Source organism: Pseudophryne corroboree, chromosome 6 (genome assembly GCF_028390025.1).
Source record: "Pseudophryne corroboree isolate aPseCor3 chromosome 6, aPseCor3.hap2, whole genome shotgun sequence".
NCBI classification, from domain to species: Eukaryota; Metazoa; Chordata; class Amphibia; order Anura; family Myobatrachidae; genus Pseudophryne; species Pseudophryne corroboree.
This window is the reverse complement of record NC_086449.1, coordinates 824135423-824157799: the sequence shown is the minus strand read 5'-3', so window position 1 is coordinate 824157799 and position 22377 is coordinate 824135423. Positions and strand designations below refer to the sequence as shown.

General features: G+C 49.3%; 1 protein-coding gene across 12 annotated transcripts in view; it reads right to left on the bottom strand.

The window, feature by feature from the left end:
• Positions 1–22377, bottom strand: part of WNK1 (WNK lysine deficient protein kinase 1) — a 138039-nt gene that overhangs the window by 15844 nt on the left and 99818 nt on the right. For 10 of the 12 annotated variants that reach the window (XM_063929214.1, XM_063929215.1, XM_063929219.1 and 7 more), the window contains 9 exons: positions 16810–16887; positions 16374–16490; positions 13785–14252; positions 13307–13525; positions 6673–6726; positions 6332–6411; positions 6078–6231; positions 4740–4856; positions 4490–4651 (listed from right to left, as the gene is read on the bottom strand). In XM_063929214.1, coding sequence (XP_063785284.1) covers positions 4490–4651; positions 4740–4856; positions 6078–6231; positions 6332–6411; positions 6673–6726; positions 13307–13525; positions 13785–14252; positions 16374–16490; positions 16810–16887 — 1449 coding nt within the window. The remainder of the gene's footprint in view (positions 1–4489; positions 4652–4739; positions 4857–6077; positions 6232–6331; positions 6412–6672; positions 6727–13306; positions 13526–13784; positions 14253–16373; positions 16491–16809; positions 16888–22377) is intronic. The other 2 variants (XM_063929216.1, XM_063929222.1) reach the window with 2 other exon arrangements.

The window sequence follows — 22377 nt, the reverse complement described above, 5'->3', positions numbered from 1 at the left end:
GAAAATCGATAGAGACGAAATCTGGACCTTAATGGAACCCAATTTAAGGCCCATAGTCACCCCTGACTGTAGGAAGTGCAGGAAAAGGCCCAGCTGAAATTCCTCCGTTGGGGCCTTCCTGGCCTCACACCACGCAACATATTTTCGCCATATGCGGAGATAATGGTTTGCGGTTACTTCTTTCCTAGCTTTAATCAGCGTAGGAATGACTTCCTCCGGAATGCCCTTTTCCTTCAGGATCCGGTGTTCAACCGCCATGCCGTCAAACGCAGCCGCGGTAAGTCTTGGAACAGACAGGGCCCCTGCTGCAGCAGGTCTTGTCTGAGCGGTAGAGGCCATGGGTCCTCTGAGATCATTTCTTGAAGTTCCGGGTACCAAGCTCTTCTTGGCCAATCCGGAACAATGAGTATAGTTCTTACTCCTCTTCTCCTTATTATCCTCAGTACCTTTGGTATGAGAGGAAGAGGAGGGAACACATAAACCGACCGGTACACCCACGGTGTCACTAGAGCGTCCACAGCTATCGCCTGCGGGTCTCTTGACCTGGCGCAATACTTTTCTAGCTTTTTGTTTAGGCGGGACGCCATCATGTCCACCTGTGGCCTTTCCCAACGGTTTACAATCATTTGAAAGACTTCTGGATGAAGTCCCCACTCTCCCGGGTGGAGATCGTGCCTGCTGAGGAAGTCTGCTTCCCAGTTGTCCACTCCCGGAATGAACACTGCTGACAGTGCTAACACGTGATTTTCCGCCCATCGGAGAATCCTTGTGGCTTCTGCCATCGCCGTCCTGCTTCTCGTGCCGCCCTGTCGGTTTACATGGGCGACCGCCGTGATGTTGTCTGACTGGATCAGTACTGGCTGGTTTTGAAGCAGGGGTTTTGCCTGACTTAGGGCATTGTAAATGGCCCTTAGTTCCAGAATATTTATGTGCAGGGAAGTCTCCTGACTTGACCATAGTCCTTGGAAGTTTCTTCCCTGTGTGACTGCCCCCCAGCCTCGAAGGCTGGCATCCGTGGTCACCAGGACCCAGTCCTGTATGCCGAATCTGCGGCCCTCTTGAAGATGAGCACTCTGCAGCCACCACAGCAGAGACACCCTGGTCCTTGGAGACAGGGTTATCAGCCGATGCATCTGAAGATGCGATCCGGACCACTTGTCCAACAGGTCCCACTGAAAGGTTCTTGCATGAAACCTGGCGAATGGAATAGCTTCGTAGGAAGCTACCATCTTTCCCAGGATCCGCGTGCAGTGATGCACAGACACCTGTTTTGGTTTTAGGAGGCCTCTGACTAGAGATGACAGCTCCTTGGCCTTCTCCTCTGGGAGAAACACTTTTTTCTGTTCTGTGTCCAGAACCATCCCCAGGAACAGTAGACGTGTCGTAGGGACAAGCTGTGACTTTGGAATGTTTAGAATCCAGCCGTGCTGTTGTAGCACCTCCCGAGATAGTGCTACCCCGACCAACAACTGCTCTCTGGACCTCGCCTTTATCAGGAGATCGTCCAAGTACGGGATAATTAAAACTCCCTTCTTTCGAAGGAGTATCATCATTTCGGCCATTACCTTGGTAAAGACCCTCGGAGCCGTGGATAGACCGAACGGCAACGTCTGGAATTGGTAATGACAATCCTGTACCACAAATCTGAGGTACTCCTGGTGAGGATGGTAAATGGGGACATGCAGGTAAGCATCCTTGATGTCCAGTGATACCATGTAATCCCCCTCGTCCAGGCTTGCAATAACCGCCCTGAGCGATTTCATCTTGAACTTGAATTTTTATATATATGTGTTCAAGGATTTCAAATTTAAAATGGGTCTCACCGAACCGTCCGGTTTCGGTACCACAAACATTGTGGAATAGTAACCCCGTCCTTGTTGAAGTAGGGGTACCTTTACTATCACCTGTTGTGAATACAGCTTGTGAATTGCCTGCAACACTGCCTCCCTGCCTGAGGGAGTGGTTGGCAAGGCAGATTTGAGGAAACGGCGGGGGGGGAGACGTCTCGAATTCCAGCTTGTACCCCTGAGATACTATCTGAAAAATCCAGGGATTCACCCGTGAGCGAGCCCACTGATTGCTGAAATATTTGAGACGGGCCCCCACCGTACCTGGCTCCGCCTGTGGAGCCCCAGCGTCATGCTGTGGACTTAGAGGAAGCGGGGGAGGACTTTTGCTCCTGGGAACTGTCTGTATGCTGCAGCTTTTTTCCCCTACCTCTGCCTCTGGGCAGAAAGGACGCGCCTTTAACCCGCTTGCCCCTATTGGGCCGAAAGGACTGTACCTGATAATACGGTGCTTTCTTTGGCTGTGAGGGAACATGGGGTAAAAATGTAGACTTCCCAGCTGTTGCTGTGGAAACGAGGTCCGAGAGACCATCCCCGAACAACTCCTCACCCTTATAAGGCAGAACTTCCATGTGCCTTTTGGAATCTGCATCTCCTGTCCACTGCCGAGTCCATAACCCTCTCCTGGCAGAAATGGACATTGCACTAATTTTGGATGCCAGCCGGCAAATATCCCTCTGTGCATCCCTCATGTATAAAAGTGCGTCTTTTATATGCTCTACGGTTAGCAATATAGTGTCCCTGTCTAGGGTATCAATATTTTCTGACAGGGAATCTGACCATGCAGCTGCAGCACTGCACATCCATGCTGAAGCAATAGCTGGTCTCAGTATAACACCTGTGTGTGTATATATAGATTTCAGGATAGCCTCCTGCTTTCTATCAGCAGATTCCTTCAGGGCGGCCGTATCCGGAGACGGTAGTGCCACCTTCTTTGACAAGCGTGTGAGCGCTTTATCCACCCTAGGAGATGTTTCCCAACGTGACCTATCCTCTGGCGGGAAAGGGTACGCCATTAGTAACCTCTTAGAAATTACCAGCTTCTTATCAGGGGAAGCCCACGCTTCTTCATACACTTCATTTAACTCCTCAGATGGAGGAAAAGCTACTGGTAGTTTTTTCTCTCCAAACATAATACCCTTTTTTGTGGTACCGGGGGTAACATCAGAAATGTGCAACACATTTTTCATTGCCTCAATCATGTAACGTGTGGCCCTACTGGAAGTTACATTAGTCTCATCGTCGTCGACACTGGAGTCAGTATCCGTGTCGACATCTGTGTCTGCCATCTGAGGTAGCGGGCGTTTTAGAGCCCCTGATGGCTTTTGAGACGCCTGGGCAGGCACAGGCTGAGAAGCCGGCTGTCCCACATTTGATATGTCGTCAAACCTTTTATGCAAGGAGTCGACACTGTCGCGTAATTCCTTCCACAGCACCATCCACTCAGGTGTCGACCCCGCAGGGGGTGACATCACATTTACAGGCATCTGCTCCGCCTCCACATAAGCCTCCTCATCAAACATGTCGACACAGCCGTACCGACACACCGCAAACACACAGGGAATGCTCTGACAGAGGACAGGACCCCACAAAGCCCTTCGGGGAGACAGAGAGAGAGTATGCCAGCACACACCAGAGTGCTATATAACACAGGGATCCCACTATAAATGAGTGTTTTCCCTTATAGCTGTTTTTTATATATATATATATATATATATATATATATATATATATATATATATATCCTGCGCCTAAATTTAGTGCCCCCCCTCTCTTTTTTACCCTTCTGTAGCTTACAGACTGCAGGGGAGAGCCAGGGAGCTTCCTTCCAGCGGAGCTGTGAGGGAAACATGGCGCCAGTGTGCTGAGGGAGATGGCCCCGCCCCTTTTCCGGCTGACTTCTCCCGCTTTTTCTGGAATACTGGCAGGGGTATTTTTACATCTATATAGCCTCTAGGACTATATATGATGTAGATTTGCCAGCCAAGGTGTCTTATATTGCCCCCCCCCCCCAGCACCCATCAGTGACCGGAGTGTGAGGTGTACATGAGGAGCAATGGCGCACAGCTGCAGTGCTGTGCGCTACCTTGGTGAAGACCGAAGTCTTCTGCCGCCGATTTTCCGGACCTCTTCATGCTTCTGGCTCTGTATGGGGTATGGGGGACGGCGGCGCGGCTCCGGGAACGAACACCAAGGTCGGGTCCTGCGGTCGATCCCTCTGGAGCTAATGGTGTCCAGTAGCTTAAGAAGCCCAAACTACCACCTGTTAGGTAGGTTCGCTTCTTCTCCCCTTAGTCCCTCGCTGCAGTGAGTCTGTTGCCAGCAGATCTCACTGTAAAATTAAAAACCTAAATATACTTTCTTTCTAGGAGCTCAGGAGAGCCCCTAGTGTGCATCCAGCTTAGCCGGGCACAAGATTCATTCTGAAGTCTGGAGGAGGGTCATATGGGAGGAGCCAGTGCACACCAGTAGTCTAAAGCTTTCTTGATCGTTGTGCCCAGTCTCCTGCGGAGCCGCTATTCCCCATGGTCCTTACGGAGTCCCAGCATCCACTTAGGACGTCAGAGAAAACAGTGTTATGGACCAGGAGTCCTCAGCCGGTGTAAGAGTGACAGTACCACAGGGGTACATGTTGCCACTACCTGGGACTCGGGGTAATTTAGCTGCAGACTCTTCGCCTCCTGCTCTCCTTCTGGCTCCACATTGACGTAGTCGCTCAGCATCTCATCCGCCTTCTCGATGATGTCTCTCACCTGCTCCACAAAGGAGTCTCGCTCTGTGGCCAGGATGAACACATTCTGCACCTGGGGACGGAAGAGCAGACGTGCCGATAAGACTGGCATTGACACCACAGACCCTCTCCAGATAACAGCAGAAGATTAGACAACTCACCATTATAGAGGCAATTTCCTCCGGATTGTCCCCATCCAGGTCAAATTTGAAGGTGACCATCTTACGGTTGTGGGTCTCCAACTGGCACTCTACCACCCGGTCACCTTTGTTTGATACCTACAAGAGAACATAAACCGTGCTTGGTAATGGGGCAGAGGTCACACTCACACAGAGTTCAACCGGCTGTAGCAGCATTTCCCAAATCCAGTCCTCTGAGAAATCAGACTAGTCATGTTTTTCAGGTCTCCTCGGTGAGCCACAAGTGGAGTAATTAGCACCACCACCTGTGGATCTTGATCATTTGTCAACCAGCGTTGAATACACCTGTGCTCCGGAACAGGGATCTGCAAGGATCTGGAAAACATGCACTGCTAGGAGTTCCCTGAGGAAATACGGATTTAGACTGCCTTATGTATGGCAGCTAACTGGAGTACATAAGTGGCCTGGGTACCTGAGCCACAAGAGGCTGAACGCGACCGTGGGAACAGCTTTAAAGGGGACATTAAAGCAATTTTCCTGCAGGGACAGTCTGAGTCGCAAGTATCTGAGAAAAGGATTTAATAATAGAGCAATCCCTCTCTCTCTCTCTCATCAGCTCTAGAAAAACACAGGATACCACAAAACCACCAACAGGTTGGTAGAGGAGAGACCCCACAGGTGGACACATGTAAGGAATAGGCTTCCACTTTCCAAGCATACCAGTTGCCAGACTGTCCCTATACCAGTACATGGAAAAAAGTCCAGGGGATTCAGTGTTCTATGGACAGGGGGGAATGGACGTGAATGTGGATGGTCTTGGCTCCTGCCCAATGAACCCCACAATCCATAGAAGGATATGAATTACTCGCCCAATCTGGTGTCAGGAACCTACACTTTCACTCACTGCATTTCCAAAGACTAGGGAACATTGTAACATAGACACCACCTGAAATGAGGATAATGTAATACATGTTAGACGGAGCACTAGCAACTTATAACAGGACAGCGGCCATCTACCAAAGTTTGGATGATGAATATACAGTAATTTGATACAAGCCAAGTAAATAAAAACAACAGTCCATTGTCTGCAATCAACTGAAGAACAATGAGCTTTGTTACAATGTCGTGTGACACAGTCTTCTGTAACAGCCACTAGATGGCACCATCTGCTGATTCTTAACACAGGAATGTAGTATTACCACAACAAAGCACATCATTAGTTTTGTTGGGGTTTTTTTTGTACCTAACATTTCCCTGAACAACACTAGTGACATAATAAGAGGAGGAGGAAGGAGGGAGGAGGAAGAAGGAGGAGGAAGAAGAAAGAAGAAGAGTGAGGTCAGTGCAGCAGGATCTTACATTAAGAATTCTAAGTTTAGGGCGGGTAGTTTTATCCTGCCGCGAGCGGCTGCGCACAGACTTTCGGTAGTGCCGTTTGGTGGTGCGTCCTTCGTGTCTACCGCTACCGCCCTCGTTTCCATCACTGAGCCCAGATGCCACGTCAGAGTGGGCACTGCAAGACAAAAACAGGGGGAGTAACAATTTAGAAAGGGGACCTCAAAACAAGAGCACAAACTGAATTTAGCCGAGCACAAAACCATTGTCCTCATTACCTGTCCATGGAGGAAACCAGCTGGGTGGTCTGAGGGGGCCCAGCCTCCGCAGGCGCAGTTTGAGTAACACTTTGGGGGCCCTGCAAGAAAATAAAATAAAAATTCAGAGCAATAAATTATCTGTTCAACGTGTGAGAAAGACTTTAAACGGCAGAATGGAAGGAAAACCCACCACAGCGCCCCCTAGCTTACTATCCATAAACATGCTATATCTAGCTGCACAGCAAGCAGTGCCACGGTGAGGAAGAACGCATTTCACCAGCATAAGTGTAAGTGCGCCACTCCATGGCGGGTGCCAGTGACATGCTGGTGGAAGAGCTGGCAGCAAGTGGCAGACTCACTTTCCAGCAGAAAGACCAGTGACCGTATGGCCTCCACAAAATCAAATCATCCTTCTGCAAGAGAAAGTCACCAATTAGCCTGGAATCTGACCGGCATGAAGGGGCGTTTGCGGCAGAATGTGGGCAGAGATCATGGCTACGGCTAATGACCTGACCCCCCAGATGTGTTGTTCCGCCACGTCTAAAAGTCCTATATAATAAGAATTTACTTACCGATAATTCTATTTCTCGGAGTCCGTAGTGGATGCTGGGGTTCCTGAAAGGACCATGGGGAATAGCGGCTCCGCAGGAGACAGGGCACAAAAAGTAAAGCTTTCCGATCAGGTGGTGTGCACTGGCTCCTCCCCCTATGACCCTCCTCCAGACTCCAGTTAGGTACTGTGCCCGGACGAGCGTACACAATAAGGGAGGAATTTTGAATCCCGGGTAAGACTCATACCAGCCACACCAATCACACTGTACAACCTGTGATCTGAACCCAGTTAACAGTATGATAACAGCGGAGCCTCTGAAAAGATGGCTCACAACAACAATAACCCGATTTAGTTAGCAATAACTATGTACAAGTATTGCAGATAATCCGCACTTGGGATGGGCGCCCAGCATCCACTACGGACTCCGAGAAATAGAATTATCGGTAAGTAAATTCTTATTTTCTCTATCGTCCTTGTGGATGCTGGGGTTCCTGAAAGGACCATGGGGATTATACCAAAGCTCCCAAACGGGCGGGAGAGTGCGGATGACTCTGCAGCACCGAATGAGAGAACTCCAGGTCCTCTTTTGCCAGGGTATCAAATTTGTAGAATTTTACAAACGTGTTCTCCCCCGACCACGTAGCTGCTCGGCAAAGTTGTAATGCCGAGACCCCTCGGGCAGCCGCCCAAGATGAGCCCACCTTCCTTGTGGAATGGGCCTTAACAGATTTAGACTGTGGCAGGCCTGCCACAGAATGTGCAAGTTGAATTGTGCTACCAATCCCACGAGCAATCGACTGCTTAGAAGCAGAAGCACCCAGCATTGTTGGGTGCATACAGGATAAACAGCAAGTCAGATTTCCTGACTCCAGCCAACCTGGAAACTATATTTTCAGGGCCCTGATAACATCCAGCAACTTGGAGTCCTCCAAGTCCCTAGTAGCCGCAGGTACCACAATAAGCTGGTTCAGGTGAAACGCTGACACCACCTTAAGGAGAAACTGGGGACGAGTCCGCAGCTTTGCTCTGTCCGAATGGACAATCAGATATGGCTTTGTGAGATAAAGCCGCCAATTCTGACACTCGCCTGGCCGAGGCCAGGACCAACAGCATGGTCATTTTCCATGTGAGATATATCAAATCCACAGATTTGAGTTGTTTAAACCAATGTGATTTTTTAGGAATCCCAAAACTACGTTGAGATCGCCCAGTGCCACTGGAGACATCAAAGGGGCTGTATATGCAGTACTCCCTTAACAACTTCTGGACTTCAGGAACTGAAGCCAATTTCTTTCTGGAAGAAAATCAACAGGCCGAAATTTGAACCTTAATGGACCCAATTTGAGACCCATAGACACTCCTGTTTGCAGGAAATGTAGAAATTAACCTAGTTGAAATTCTTCCGTGGAGCCTTCCTGGACTCACACCCTGGCACATATTTTCACCTAAGTGGTGATAATGTTGTGCGGTCACCTCCTTCCTGGCTCTGACCAGGGTAGGGATGACCTCTTCCGGAATGCCTCTTTCCCTTAGGATCCGGCGTTCACCCGCCTTGGCGTCAACGCAGCTGCGGTAAGTCCCGGAACAGACACGGTTCTTGCCGAATCAAGACCCTTCTTAGTATCTCTTGAAGTTCCGGGAACCAAGTCCTTCTTGGCCAAACCGGAGCCACGAGTATAGTTCTTACTCCTCTCCTTCCTATCATTTTCAATACATTGGGTATGAAAAGCAGAGGATGGAACACATACACCGACTGGTACACCGACGGTGTTACCAGAGCGTCCCAGCTATTGCCTGAGTGTCTCTTGACCTGGCGCTTCAGGTGGGACGCCATCATAACCACCTTTGGTCTTTCCCAACGGTTTACAATCATGTGGAAACTTCCAGATTAAGTTTCCACTTTTCCGGGTGGAATTCATTTATGCTGAGGAAATCTTCCCAGTTGCCCACTCCCGGAATGAACACTGCTGACAGTGTTATCACATGATTTTCCGCCCAGCGAAGAATCCTTGCTGTCATTGCCCTCCTGCTTCTTGTGTCGCCCCGTCTGATAACGTGGGCGACCGCCATGATGATGTCCTACTGGATCAGCACCGGTTGACTTTGAAGCAGGAGTCTTCCTAGGCTCAGAGCATTGTAAATTGCCCTTAGCTCCAGTATATTCATGTGGAGAGAAGTCTCCAGACTTGACCACACTTCCTTGGAAATTTTTTCCCTGTGTGACTACTCCCCAGCCTCTCAGGCTGGTATCCGTGGTCCCCAGAACACAGTCCTGAATGCTGAGTGTGCTGCCCTCTAAAAGATGAGCACTCTGCAGCCCCCACAGAAGAGACACCCTTGTCCTTGGAGACAGGATTATCCGCTGATGCATCTGAAAATGCGATCCGGACCATTCGTCCAGCAAATCCCCTGAGATCTGCCGAATGGAATCGCTTCGTAAGAAGCCACCATTTTTCCCAGGACTCCTGTGCATTGATGCACTGATACTTGGCCTGGTTTTAGGAGGTTTCTGACTAGGTCGAATAACTCCTTGGCTTTTTCCTCCCGGAGGAACACCTTTTTCTGGACTATGCCCAGAATCATTCCTAGGAACAGCAGACGTATCGTCGGAAAACAGCTGCGATTCTTGGAATATTTAGAATCCAGTCGTGCTGTCGTAGAACTACTTTAGATAGTGCTCTTCCGACCTCCAACTGTTCTCTGGAACTTGCCCTTTTCAGGATATCGTCCAAGTAAGGGATAATTTAGATGCCTTTTTTCTTTGAAGAAACATCTTTTCGGCCATTACCTTGGTAAAAGGCCCGGGGTGCCGTGGATAATTCAAACGGCATCGTCTGAAACTGATATTGACAGTTCTGTACCACGAACCAGAGGTACCCTTGTTGAGAAGGGCAAATTTGGACATGGAGGTAATCCTTGATGTCCAGGGACACCATATAGTCCCCTTTTTTCCGGTTCGCTATCACTGCTCTGAGTGACTCCATCTCGATTTGAACCTTTTATGTAAGTGTTCAAAGATTTCAGTTTAGACTATGTCTCACCAAGCCGTCTGGCGTCAGTACCACAATATAGTGTGGAAAAATAATACCCTTTTCCTTGTTGTAGGAGGGGTACTTTGATTATCACCTGCTGGATATACAGCTTGTGAATTGTTTCCAATGCTGCCTCCCTGTCGGAGGGAGCCGTTGGTAAAGCAGACTTCAGAAACCTGCGAGGAGAAGATGTCTCGACTCTCCAATCTGTACCCCTGGGATAATACTTGTACTATCTAGGGGTCAACCTGCGAGTGATCCCACTGCGCGCTGAGACTCTTGAGACTACCCCCCCACCTTGAGTCCGCTTGCATGGCCCCAGCGTCATGCTGAGGACTTGGCAGACGCGGTGGAGGGCTTCTTTTCCTGGGAAGGGGCTGCCTGCTGCAGTCTACTTCCCTTACCTCTATGTCTGGGCAGATATGACTGGCCTTTTGCCTGCATGCCCTCATGGGAAAGGAAGGATTGAGGCTGAAAAGACGGTATCTTTTTCAGCTGAGATGTAACTTGGGGTAAAAAGGTTGGATTTCCCAGCTGTTGCCGTGGTCCCCAGGTCCGATGGACCGACCCCAACTAACTCCTTCCCTTTATACGGCAATACTTCCATGTGCCGTATGGGATCTGTATCACCTGACCACTGTCGTGTCCATGACATCTTCCGGGTGATATGGACAACGTACTTATCTTGATGCCAGAGAGCAAATATCCCTCTGTGCATCTCACGTACATATATATAGAATGCATCCTATTAAATGCTCTATATGAATAAAATATTTTCAGTCAGGGAATCCGACCAAGCCAACCCAGCACTGCATCTCCAGGCTGATGGCGATCGCTGGTCGCAGTATAACCACCGTATGTGTGTATATACTTTTTAGGATATCTTTCCAGCTTCCTATCAGCTGGCTCCTTGAGGGCGGCCGTATCTGGAGACGGTAACGCCACTTGATAAGCGTGTGAGCGCCTTATCACCCTAAGGGGTGTTTCCCAACGCGCCCTAATTTCTGGCGGGAAAGGGTATAACGCCAATATTTGCTATCGGGGTAACCCCACGCATCATCACACACTTCATTTTATTTTATCTGATTCAGGAAAAACTACAGGTAGTTTTTTCACTCCCACATAATACCCTTTTTTGTGGTACTTGTAGTATCAGAAATATGCAACACCTCCTTCATTGCCCTTAACGTGTGGCCCTAATGAGAAATACGTTTGTTTATTCACCGTCGACACTGGATTCAGTGTCCGTGTCTGTGTCTGTGTCGACCGACTGAGGTAAATGGGCGTTTTTAACGCCCCTGACGGTGTTTCTGAGACGCCTGGACCGGTACTAATAGTTTGTCGGCCGTCTCACGTCGTCAACCGACCTTGCAGCGTGTTGACATTCTCACGTAATTCCCTAAATAAGCCATCCATTCCGGTGTCGACTCCCTAGAGAGTGACATCACCATTACAGGCAATTTCTCCGCCTCCTCACCAACATCGTCCTCATACATGTCGACACACACGTACCGACACACAGCACACACACCGGGAATGCTCTGACAGAGGACAGGACCCACACTAGCCCTTTGGGGAGACAGAGGGAGAGTTTGCCAGCACACACCAAAACGCTATAATTATATAGGGACAACCTTATATAAGTGTTTTCCCTTATAGCATCTTTATATATATCTCAATATCGCCAAAATCAGTGCCCCCCCTCTCTGTTTTAACCCTGTTTCTGTAGTGCAGTGCAGGGGAGAGCCTGGGAGCCTTCTCTCCAGGCTTTCTGTGAGAGAAAATGGCGCTGTGTGCTGAGGAGATAGGCCCCGCCCCTTTTTCGGCGGGCTCGTCTCCCGCTATTTAGTGAATCTTGGCAGGGGTTAAATATCTCCATATAGCCTCTGGGGGCTATATGTGAGGTATTTTTCGCCAAAAAAGGTTTTCATTTGCCTCCCAGGGCGCCCCCCTCCCAGCGCCCTGCACCCTCAGTGACTGCCGTGTGAAGTGTGCTGAGAGGAAAATGGCGCACAGCTGCAGTGCTGTGCGCTACCTTTAGAAGACTGCAGGAGTCTTCAGCCGCCGATTCTGGACCTCTTCTTACTTCAGCATCTGCAAGGGGGCCGGCGGCGCGGCTCCGGTGACCATCCAGGCTGTACCTGTGATCGTCCCTCTGGAGCTGATGTCCAGTAGCCAAGAAGCCAATCCATCCTGCACGCAGGTGAGTTCACTCCTTCTCCCCTAAGTCCCTCGTTGCAGTGATCCTGTTGCCAGCAGGACTCACTGTAAAATAAAAAACCTAAGCTAAACTTTCTCTAAGCAGCTCTTTAGGAGAGCCACCTAGATTGCACCCTTCTCGGCCGGGCACAAAAATCTAACTGGAGTCTGGAGGAGGGTCATAGGGGGAGGAGCCAGTGCACACCACCTGATCGGAAAGCTTTACTTTTTGTGCCCTGTCTCCTGCGGAGCCGCTATTCCCCATGGTCCTTTCAGGAACCCCAGCATCCACAAGGACGATAGAGAAAAGCATTTACCGTCCTAGGACCGGTCTATATGCTGCAGTTGGTGACGCAATGGTCTTGGCATTCCTTCAACCAGGAGGTCCAAAGCAACCAAGTTCTGCAGATAACAGCTTTGGTGTCCTTGAGCGAGGTCTGCACTCTGGTATTACAGGTGGAAGACTCAAAAGGTGGAGAACGTCTTAATTTTACCCTAGTAGCAAATAAATGCACCCACCATACAATGTGTATACATAGGCACACACTGCATTAGGGCCTCCCAAGCTGCTTTCACTCATCATTAATGTTATACTCATTTCGGTCCCCATACAGGCAGTGGCATAACAGCGGCACCTTTTGTCGTTGGCCCTAATGGGACCCTGACACAAGAGGTACCTGGTGAGATTCTGGCCACTAAAGCTACCATCATACTAGCCCGTTATGTGCCTGTGTATAGTGCCCTCTGGACCTCTACATGTCACAGTCAGCAGCACGTGTGCTGAACTCCAGACATACAACCATGTGCTGCCCCTATAGAACACACTAGCGTCATGCCGAGAGCAATCACCCTGCACAGAAGTGCCTGGACGCTCCGACCACCCCGTCAAGCAGAGCGGAGGTGGGTGAAGAGGTTATGGGCCTCCAGCAAACAGGCCCTCCCTGCTCTAACCATCTGTGATGCCACATAGTAATCTGCGTTTGCTACATGATGTGACCGGTGATTATAAATCAGGTCTAGTCTTGGACAGGCGGGGAATCCACCGTGACGGTGATCTCTCTCGAGAAATAAAGGTCACGTGACGTTACAGAACACACAATTACAAAATAGTCTCCTCCAACGTTACGCGAGACAACAGACCACAGGGTGCTTGTAAGACGCGTCTGTATTTTATGTAACGTGGAGTGTAAAGTGAACGTAGCCGGCTACCTCTGTAACAGAATGTGGCAGATTCACAGGCACAGAGGCCGCAGGCTGCACGATCGTCCCGTTGCCGTCCAGGTAAGGCTGTGGTAGGCCAGGATGGTATCCGGGCTGTGGCAGGCACTCTGTGTAAGCGGTAGGGGACACGACTGGTGGAGGGTAGACTGAGGAAGGAGGTAGGCCCGTCTCCATTGGGAACTGAGATGGAACAGGAGGCTGGAAGCCCTGCGATAGGGACATAGGAAAAAGAAGTCACTGGATGAGCAACAAGTGCAAAAACACATTACCGAACAGAACACACACAAACATTCACTGCAGGACAAACGCTGGACTGTGTGCTAGCTGTGTCCCCAATACCAGTGCAAACACTAAAGCCATCTAAGCAGACATTTGCCTTCATTCAAGGGATATCCCCGATTCATTCAATAGTTGGTGACATGTGAGGAAACCATCAGTTCCCAGTCTGGCCTGCAGGTGGCAGTACCTGATATGCAGAGTCTTTTTGAGGCACCAGCAGCTCAGCAGCTTGTCCCAGGGTGGTTGGCAGAGCAACAGGCGGAGGCACAAGTTGTCGGGGGACAGGGGTTAAGTGTTGGAGAGCAACCGGAGTTATGTTACTTGAGGAAATAATTGCAGGGCCAGCCGGAAGCGCCGAAGCCTCCAAGGAATAGGATGGCAACCCTGATACTGGTTGTCCAAAGCCTGGTGACATTGGTACAGGAAGGGTTGGGAAGCCAGCGTGCATCACGGCAATGGGCACGGACAGTGGCAGCTGTGGGGCAGTAAATTGGGGGAGGAGCGGAAGGGCCACCAAAGGCTGCGCCAGTGGTAGGAACTGAGGCGGCAGGGAGGCAGCCGCAGTCGGGACAACGGCTGGGTATGGGATGGGCATGACTGCTGCAGGAACCACAGGCTCTCCATGGATAGCTGGTAAAGGCGGTGAGATGGGGAGCTGGCAATCAAGAACGTGTAAAAAAGAAAACAAATAAAAAGAAACGTACAGATGATTTTATATTTTAGCAAGCTAGGTTCAGAGAAGCAGGACCTGTACATATTAAATCAGGGACCAAATTCTAATGAAAGAAAAGTCAGCGTAAAGAGACGTGCAGGTAACAGGCAGGAGACGGAGGGGGGGGGGGGGAGGGACATGCTACGTCACTATATCTCACACACCTCTCCCAGCAGAGGTCACATGATGCAGGGGCAGCCATGAGAACCCAGCAAGAGCGCACGGTGTCTTCCTGCCTCTAACCATACAGGCCGCATGTTACATCAGAATACCTGCCCTCTTTATTACAATGATCCTACAGGGACAAGTCATGGCCTGTGTGATCCCTATTATGCTAAGGAGTGTGAGCAGAGCCGGCCTTATGCATAGGCAAACGCCTAGGGAATTTGGTAAGCTTAGGGGCACCAGCAGCTTCTGCTGATTAAAATGATATGTGGCATGCCTATATTCTGTGTATGACTGCGGCTGTATCTGCATATGAAATGCTACATTGCAGTGTATTCCTGGAAATCACTGTAATGTAGCATTTTCGTATGCAGATACAGCCGCACACAGAATATAGGCATGCTGCGTATCATTTTAATCAGCAAAAGCTGCTTGTGCATCCTAGCCACAAAGTAATGCAAATAATAAGATGCATTTTCATAAACAAAAGGCGCCCGACGTTAGCAGAGCTGCCAGCTGACTCATGCCAGGCATCTCCTGCAGAACTAGCGACGGTGCTAGGGGGCACCAGCCAAAATCTTGCCTAGGGCATCACATCATATTGATTAGGGCCGGCTCTGAGTGTGAGAATAACCATATAGGACACTTGTGCTGTTTCCACCATCTTACTGAAGGGCCACTAGCAAGACTTTCTTCTCACACGTTTAATATGCTTATGAGGAGGAAAACAAGAATGAATCACTACGTGTAAGGACCCTGCCTCAGCCCAGGTGCTAACCATACACAGACTTTATTTAAGATATTTAAAGCTGTACCATCTAAATATTAGCATTTACTAAGGCACCCACGTCCTGATCCCTGGGAGAGGCTGCGTCATGCTGCCATTTTTCCAATTGAGCTAACCAACCTTATGTGGCGGAGCGGTGGTCTTTGTGGAACCACATGCAGCGACCATCTGTGCACCAGGTAATACGTACTGCGTAGAATATCCCACAGGCCACCGCTACACCTGTAATCTATCCAATCTGGCAGAGTCGCCCAATAAAAACAGGTTGAATAAAGGAGACCCCCCCCATCCCCCACTGTGGTAAGTGACATGGCGGTAAGTTACCGACTGCAGTTGCTATTGGCCAGGTTGAGGGCATACCATGCAGGGAGGAGGGTGAGGGTGCGGAGGTAGAGCAGAGACAAAAAGGCAATCATGCAGCTAGGAGTTTAGCAGGACACACGGCCAAATTATAGGCATAAGATTTTCTGCAATTGGCAGGGTTAGGTGACAGGCGGGTGCAGGGTCTCCCCAGTCTGTAGACCAGTCTGTGGCAGGGAGTAGAACACTATCTGCCCATCCCTGGTGAACACAGCCTCTGTTCAACCGGTGTCCTAAACGTGAGCTGCGCGTGCAAAGGGTGGAACGTGCCAACACCCTCATTGGGAATCACTAACGTCTATTAGACCATGATCTGCATAGAAGGGAGTAATGGTCCCACACAAGATAGGTAACAATAAATGACACACTACGAGTATACCAGCTGGCATCTTTACATATTGGTTAACGTGACTTTAATCTCAGCGGTGTCACTTAGTCTGCCAAGTAGCAGAGCCGATCCCTCCTGTGTGTGTTTAGTATTGATCCCGTGTATGTCGCCATTTAATGACAAGACTGGGAGCTGGCGTTGTCATTGCTTGGATAATGTAGGAAAATGGGCAGTGTTAGACGTCACCAAGCTGAATACCCATTTCTGCCGAGTGCCAGTCATATACGCTTGGTCCTTCTGAAAGTGCGTGTTACCCGGTTAGCACTAGGACCTTTAACATAACGCTGTAAAATTACCGTTTCTGCACCAGACTATAATGAAACGTGTGGAAGACTAACTGAGCCATCTAGCCCGCGCCACTCACCTGGCTCCCTGTGGTGGCAGCAGCAGGAGTTTGGCCAATGACGGGTTGCGTTGGGGCGGACAAGCTGGAGGCGGGGGTTGGCATCTGATACTGGGGAAGTGGCTGATGCTGAACACCCTGAAACACAAAATGAAGCCAGTGATCACCCTGAAGACCCATGCAGAGGTGGCCCGTGTTTCTGCGCTGCAAGGAGAACCATCCCAAATGTCAGGGGATAGTTACTACACCTCTGTAGACCAAACTCTGCATTAACAAACAACATCCCCCCCACGTCAGGCGCTAGAACCTCTCCTGCAGTATGCAATCCGACCTGTGTCGACGGGCTGTCGGTGCAGGTAAGTATTTTGAACTCACAACCCTCTAGAACTCCAGATTTCCCCTGTAAAGATAAGCAGGTGGTGCCTGATATGGGGATACTGTCCTGTTTATCACTCACCTGTGTATGGGACGCAGGCTGGGTGCCGACACCCGTCGGCACAGACGTAGCGGCGGGCTGTCCCGGAACCTGTGCCTGCTGGAGTAGGAGGACACCAGATTACAACGGTAACAATAATACATATGCTACGAATGCCCCTGCCTTTTTAATAATCAGATTCTATCTTTAGAAGTAAACCTGCATCTTGATTCCCCCACAACACGGCAATGCTATACATATATAGAAGCTCCGCAGAGATACATATAGTCTCAGGACAGATCCAAACGTTTCTGTGCCGATGGTTAGGACCTCTATCTGCTGCTTGGTGAGACCAGATTACAGGGGTTGATACACTGAGAAGCCGTCACATATGACGGAACTATGTACCTGCAACTAACTACTGACCACTTGTTTATCTGGCCAATCAATGGCTATACAAAGGGAGGTAGAGAGTACAAATAATTCCCGGTATCCCTATAACCACCAGATAGACAGGTCACATGGCTCCCTAATAAGCAGAAACGCGTCAGGAGATACAGTGATCACCCAACACAAAGAACCGAATATTGGGGACATACAGGACAGGCCATACGAATATTATTACCAGGACAGGAACCCTGGCATTGGCCCGTAGGGATTTCTAAGCCTAGTTCTCATCAGACGGAATTCTAACGCAGAATAATAGGATTTTGGTACTTACCAGGTAAATCCTTTCCTTTGAATCCATAGGGGGCACTGGAGTACTCTTGGGATATGGACGGTTTCCGTAGGAACAGGGCACTGAATATTTAAATTTAGAACACTCCACCCCTCCATACTCCCAGAGTACCTCAGTGTTTTTTACTGAGCCGAACAGGAACTATAGAGAGGTTGACAATGGAGTATTACATATAACATAACGGACAACAACGAAGTTGACACATAAACTAAACAGTTGACACCATAACCAGCACTTAATAATTTGAACCAGTCGGTGAGAGTGTGTTACCATAAGATCCCATGAACTTACCACAAACCAAGTAAAACTGCTCTGGGTGGGCGTCCAGTGCCCCCTATGGATTCAAAGAAAAGGATTTACCTGGTAAGTACCAAAATCCTATTTTCTTTTTCATCCACTAGGGGTCACTGGAGTACTCTTGGGACGTACCAAAGCTTCCCCCGTGGGCGGGAGAGCTGTTTGACACCTGTAACACTAGGCGGCCAAAGCTAGATGCTGATGCCGCAAACGCATCAAACTTGTAAAAGCGCACAAACGTGTGCACTGAAGACCATGTAGCCGCACGGCAAAGCTGCGTCGCTGAAGCTCCACGACCAGCTGCCCATGAAGTTCCCACAGAACGTGTGGAATGAGCTGTTACTGATGTAGGCGGCTGTAACCTAGCATGAAGGTAAGCCTGACGTATAGTCAGTTTTATCCATCTGGATAAGGTCTGCTTAGAAACTGGCCAACCCATCTTGGCAGCATCATAGAGAACAAACAACGTATCCGTCTTACGAACTGTAGACGTTCGGGATACATAAACGCGTAAAGCGCGTACCACATCCAGAGTTCCCGAATGTGATGTCAACACAGGAACCACTATTGGTTAATTGATGTGAAAAGATGACACTACCTTTGGTAAGAAAGCGGGATTCGTCCGAAGTTCCGCTCTGTCATCATGAAACACCAAATACGGTGGCTTGCATGACAAGGCACCCAAATCTGAAACACGCCTTGCCGAAGCTAAGGCTAGAAGAAAAATCATTTTCCAAGTGAGAAACTTAATATCCACTTGCTGTAAGGGTTCAAAATATGAAGACTGTAAGAAATCTAAAACCAGATTCAAGTCCCATGGCGCTGTAGGTGGAATGAATGGAGGCTGTACTCTGAGGACACCCTGCAATAGAGCCAATCGTCGTTGAAAATAAATTGACAACGCAGATACCTGCACCTTTAGTGTAGATAAACGCAGTCCTCCATCCAACCCAGTCTGTAGAAATAACAGAAGACGGGATAACTTGAAAGATGATGTCGGAAACTTACGAGTTTCACACCAACCTATATAGGCACGCCAAATTCTGTAATAATGAGCTGCCGTAACTGGCTTCCTAGCTCGTAACATTGTTGGTATAACCGATTCTGGAATGCCCTCTCTTCTTAAGAGGGCTGTCTCAACAGCCACCCCGTCAAACGCAGCCGCGCTAAATCGGGGTAAACGGACCCTGTTGTAACAAGTCCGGACGTAGAGGGAGGGGCCAAGGTTCGTCTGCGAGTAGTCCGCGGAGATCCGAGAACCAAGCTCTCCGAGGCCAATGAGGCGCCACTAGTATGACTGTGACAGACTCTTTTGATCCGTTTTAGCACCAGAGGGAGCAACGGAAATGGTGGAAACAGATACACAAGGCTGTACGGCCACGCGACGGTGAGAGCATCCACCGCCACCGCCTTTGGATCTCTCGTTCTGGACACATACTGGAGCGTTTTGTGATTGTGTCGAGACGCCATCAGGTCCACCTGAGGGTAACCCCACCGCTGAACCAACATGTGAAACACTTCTGGATTTAATGCCCATTCTCCTGGATGAAAATCCCGACGACTGAGAAAATCCGCTTCCCAGTTGTCCACTCCCGGAATGAACACTGCCGACAATATCACCTGGTGGTATTCCGCCCAATTGAGGATTCGAGCTACTTCCCGCATTGCCATGCGGCTTCTCGTTCCTCCTTGTTTGTTGATGTATGCGACCGCCGTCGCATTGTCTGACTGCACCTGGACAGTCTGAGACCGAAGCATGTGTACTGCTTGTCGTAGCGCATTGTAAATTGCGCGGAGTTCCAGGACATTTATAGACAGCAATCTTTCGTGATCCGCCCAGAGACCCTGGAGCTGACAATTTTGAACTACAGCTCCCCAACCTCTGAGACTGGCGTCCATCGTTAGAATTATCCAATTCCAACCGCCGAACAGTCTCCCTGCGGTTAAATTGTGTTCCTTGAGCCACCAGAGCAGAGACACCCTTGCCCTTGGCGACAACCTCACCCTGTGGTGAATCTGCAGATGCGAGCCCGACCACTGTGCGAGCACATTCAGTTGAAATGGACGCGAGTGAAATCTTCCGAACTGAAGCGCTTCGAAAGCTGCCACCATTGTGCCTAAGAGGCGAATGCACAAATGTACCGACACTGTGCGTGGCTTGAGTACTAATTGTACTAGATGGCGTAGAATCTGTACTTTCTGTTGTGGTAGGTAAATTCTTTGATTGACCGTATCGAGAATCATACCTAGGAATTGAAGGCGTTGAGACGGAATTAGATGTGATTTCTTGAAGTTGACAATCCAACCGTGGTGAACCAGTACATCGTATGTTAGCAGCGCATGTTGGAGAAGCATCTGTTGAGACGGCGCTTTGATGAGCAGATCGTCTAAATACGGAACTATTGTCACTCCCAGGGATCTGAGATGAGCTATCATCACAGACATCACTTTGGTGAATACCCGAGGCGCTGACGACAGGCCAAACGGTAGAGCCTGAAACTGGTAATGGTTTTAGCGTATTGCAAACCGCAAGAATCTTTGATGAGGCTGCCAAATTGGAATGTGTAAGTATGCATCCTTGAGATCTAGCGCAATCATAAATTCCTTTGGCTCTAAACCCGCAATCACGGAACGCAGAGATACCATCTTGAATCTGTAGTAAGTTACGTACCGATTGAGACCCTTTAAGTTCAATATTGGTCTGACTGAGCCATCCGGCTTCGGTACCACAAACAGACTGGAATAATAAGCCTGACCCTGTTGATGTACAGGGACCGGAATCAAAACTGCTGAATCCAGTAGGGACTGAATGGCAATTTGCAGAACCGCCCTCGTGTCGTCCGACAGAGGCAATCCTGTCTTGAAAAACCGCAGTGGCGGAAGACAGTCGAACTCTATTTTGTAACCTTTTAACACTAAATTGCGGATCCACCCATCCGCGGATGTCTGGAACCACGCCAACTGGAACGTCTGAAGGCGTGCTCCCACAATCGGAGAACCGAGATGGGCTGGTAGCCCGTCATGCCACTGGCTTGTCGGTAACCTTAGCGTCCTGACGACTTGTGTTGGTTTGTTGGAAACCACGTCCACGTCTACCAGGCGTGGCTGTTCCCCTGCCACGTCCTCGAAAGGACTGAGGTCTAAAGGATTTGAACGTAGGTCCAGAGTACCTCCTTCTTGGTACCGGTGGAGGCAATGGTAAGAAAACCGACTTTCCTCCCGTAGCCTCAGCAATCCATGCGTCCAATTCAGGACCAAACAACTTCTTGCCATCGTAAGGTAACGCCTCTATACCTCGTTTGACCTCTGCCTTCGCTTGCCAAGCACGCAGCCAGAGTGCTCGCCGTGCCGTAACTAGCGACGATGAAATACGAGAAGTGAGCTGACAGACGTCAGTAGAAGCTGTACAGAGATACTCTGCAGCCTCACACATTTGATCTGCAAGAAGTATAAGGTGTTCGTCATGTAAGGCAGACTTAAGTTCTGTTATCCATACTATGAGCGCCTTAGTGACCCAGATACCAACCAAGCCAGGTCTCAGCAGCACTCCTGCTGCTACATACATGGACTTTAGCATAGTTTCTATTTTGCGATCTGAAGGGTCGTTAAGCGTAGTAGCCGCTGGCACTGGTATGGTTAATTTCTTTGTAAGCTTCGACACTGACGAATCAACTATTGGTGGATTCTCCCATGTACATGTCACAGAGTCTGGAAACGGGTAACTAGACTTAAATCTGCGAGGTAAAGCAAACCGTTTATCTGGAGCCTGTCGTGTTTCTATTAACATCTTATTAAGAGACTCCGACACAGGAAAACTTATGGGAGTTCTTTGTCGTTTAGTAAAGACGACCTGATCATTTGTGAGAGGCTCCTCAGTTTCTGTAAACTTCAGAGACTGACGCACCGTTCTGATGAGATTATCAATGCCTGAGCTGTTAAAATCCTCACTGTCTGACTCCACTTCGCCCTCCTCACCCTCATCTTGTGCCGTGAGGTCTGGCATGGAATCGTCAGAATGCAACATGGCAGAAACTGGTAAATCATAAGACATATGAAAATTATCCCGTCTACCCAAAATGGATTTGGACCTTTCGCAAGGCTGAGAGGCCTCCGGTAGTTCTGGCGGTCGCAGCCTAGACTCAGATCTTGCCGTTTCCCGCTCCTGTCGAGCAGCGGTCAATTCTGATTGCAACCAAGCCAGTACATTGGCTAGCATTTCCCAAGGAGGGTTCGGGGAGGAAATTGGCTGTAAAACCGGAGCAGAAATTGTATTCTGAACCGAATCCACAAAACATACTGTACATGTGGTAGATCCATCCGGTAACACACTGCTACAGACTTTGCAATTATGCTTTTTAGTTTTTGCTGGTGCCTTACTCATTATGGCGACAGACAATACAATACACAAAAAACAGACACTTGCACGACTCAGTAAAATAGTACTAAGGTGTCTCTATAGATATATCTGGCCAAGTGCAGTACACGTGGCCAGTACTATGAAATGTGATCCCAAATTCCCACTAACACCCCTGCGCCTCCGGTGGAGTAGAGATGTAGTACTGGAACGTTCTGGA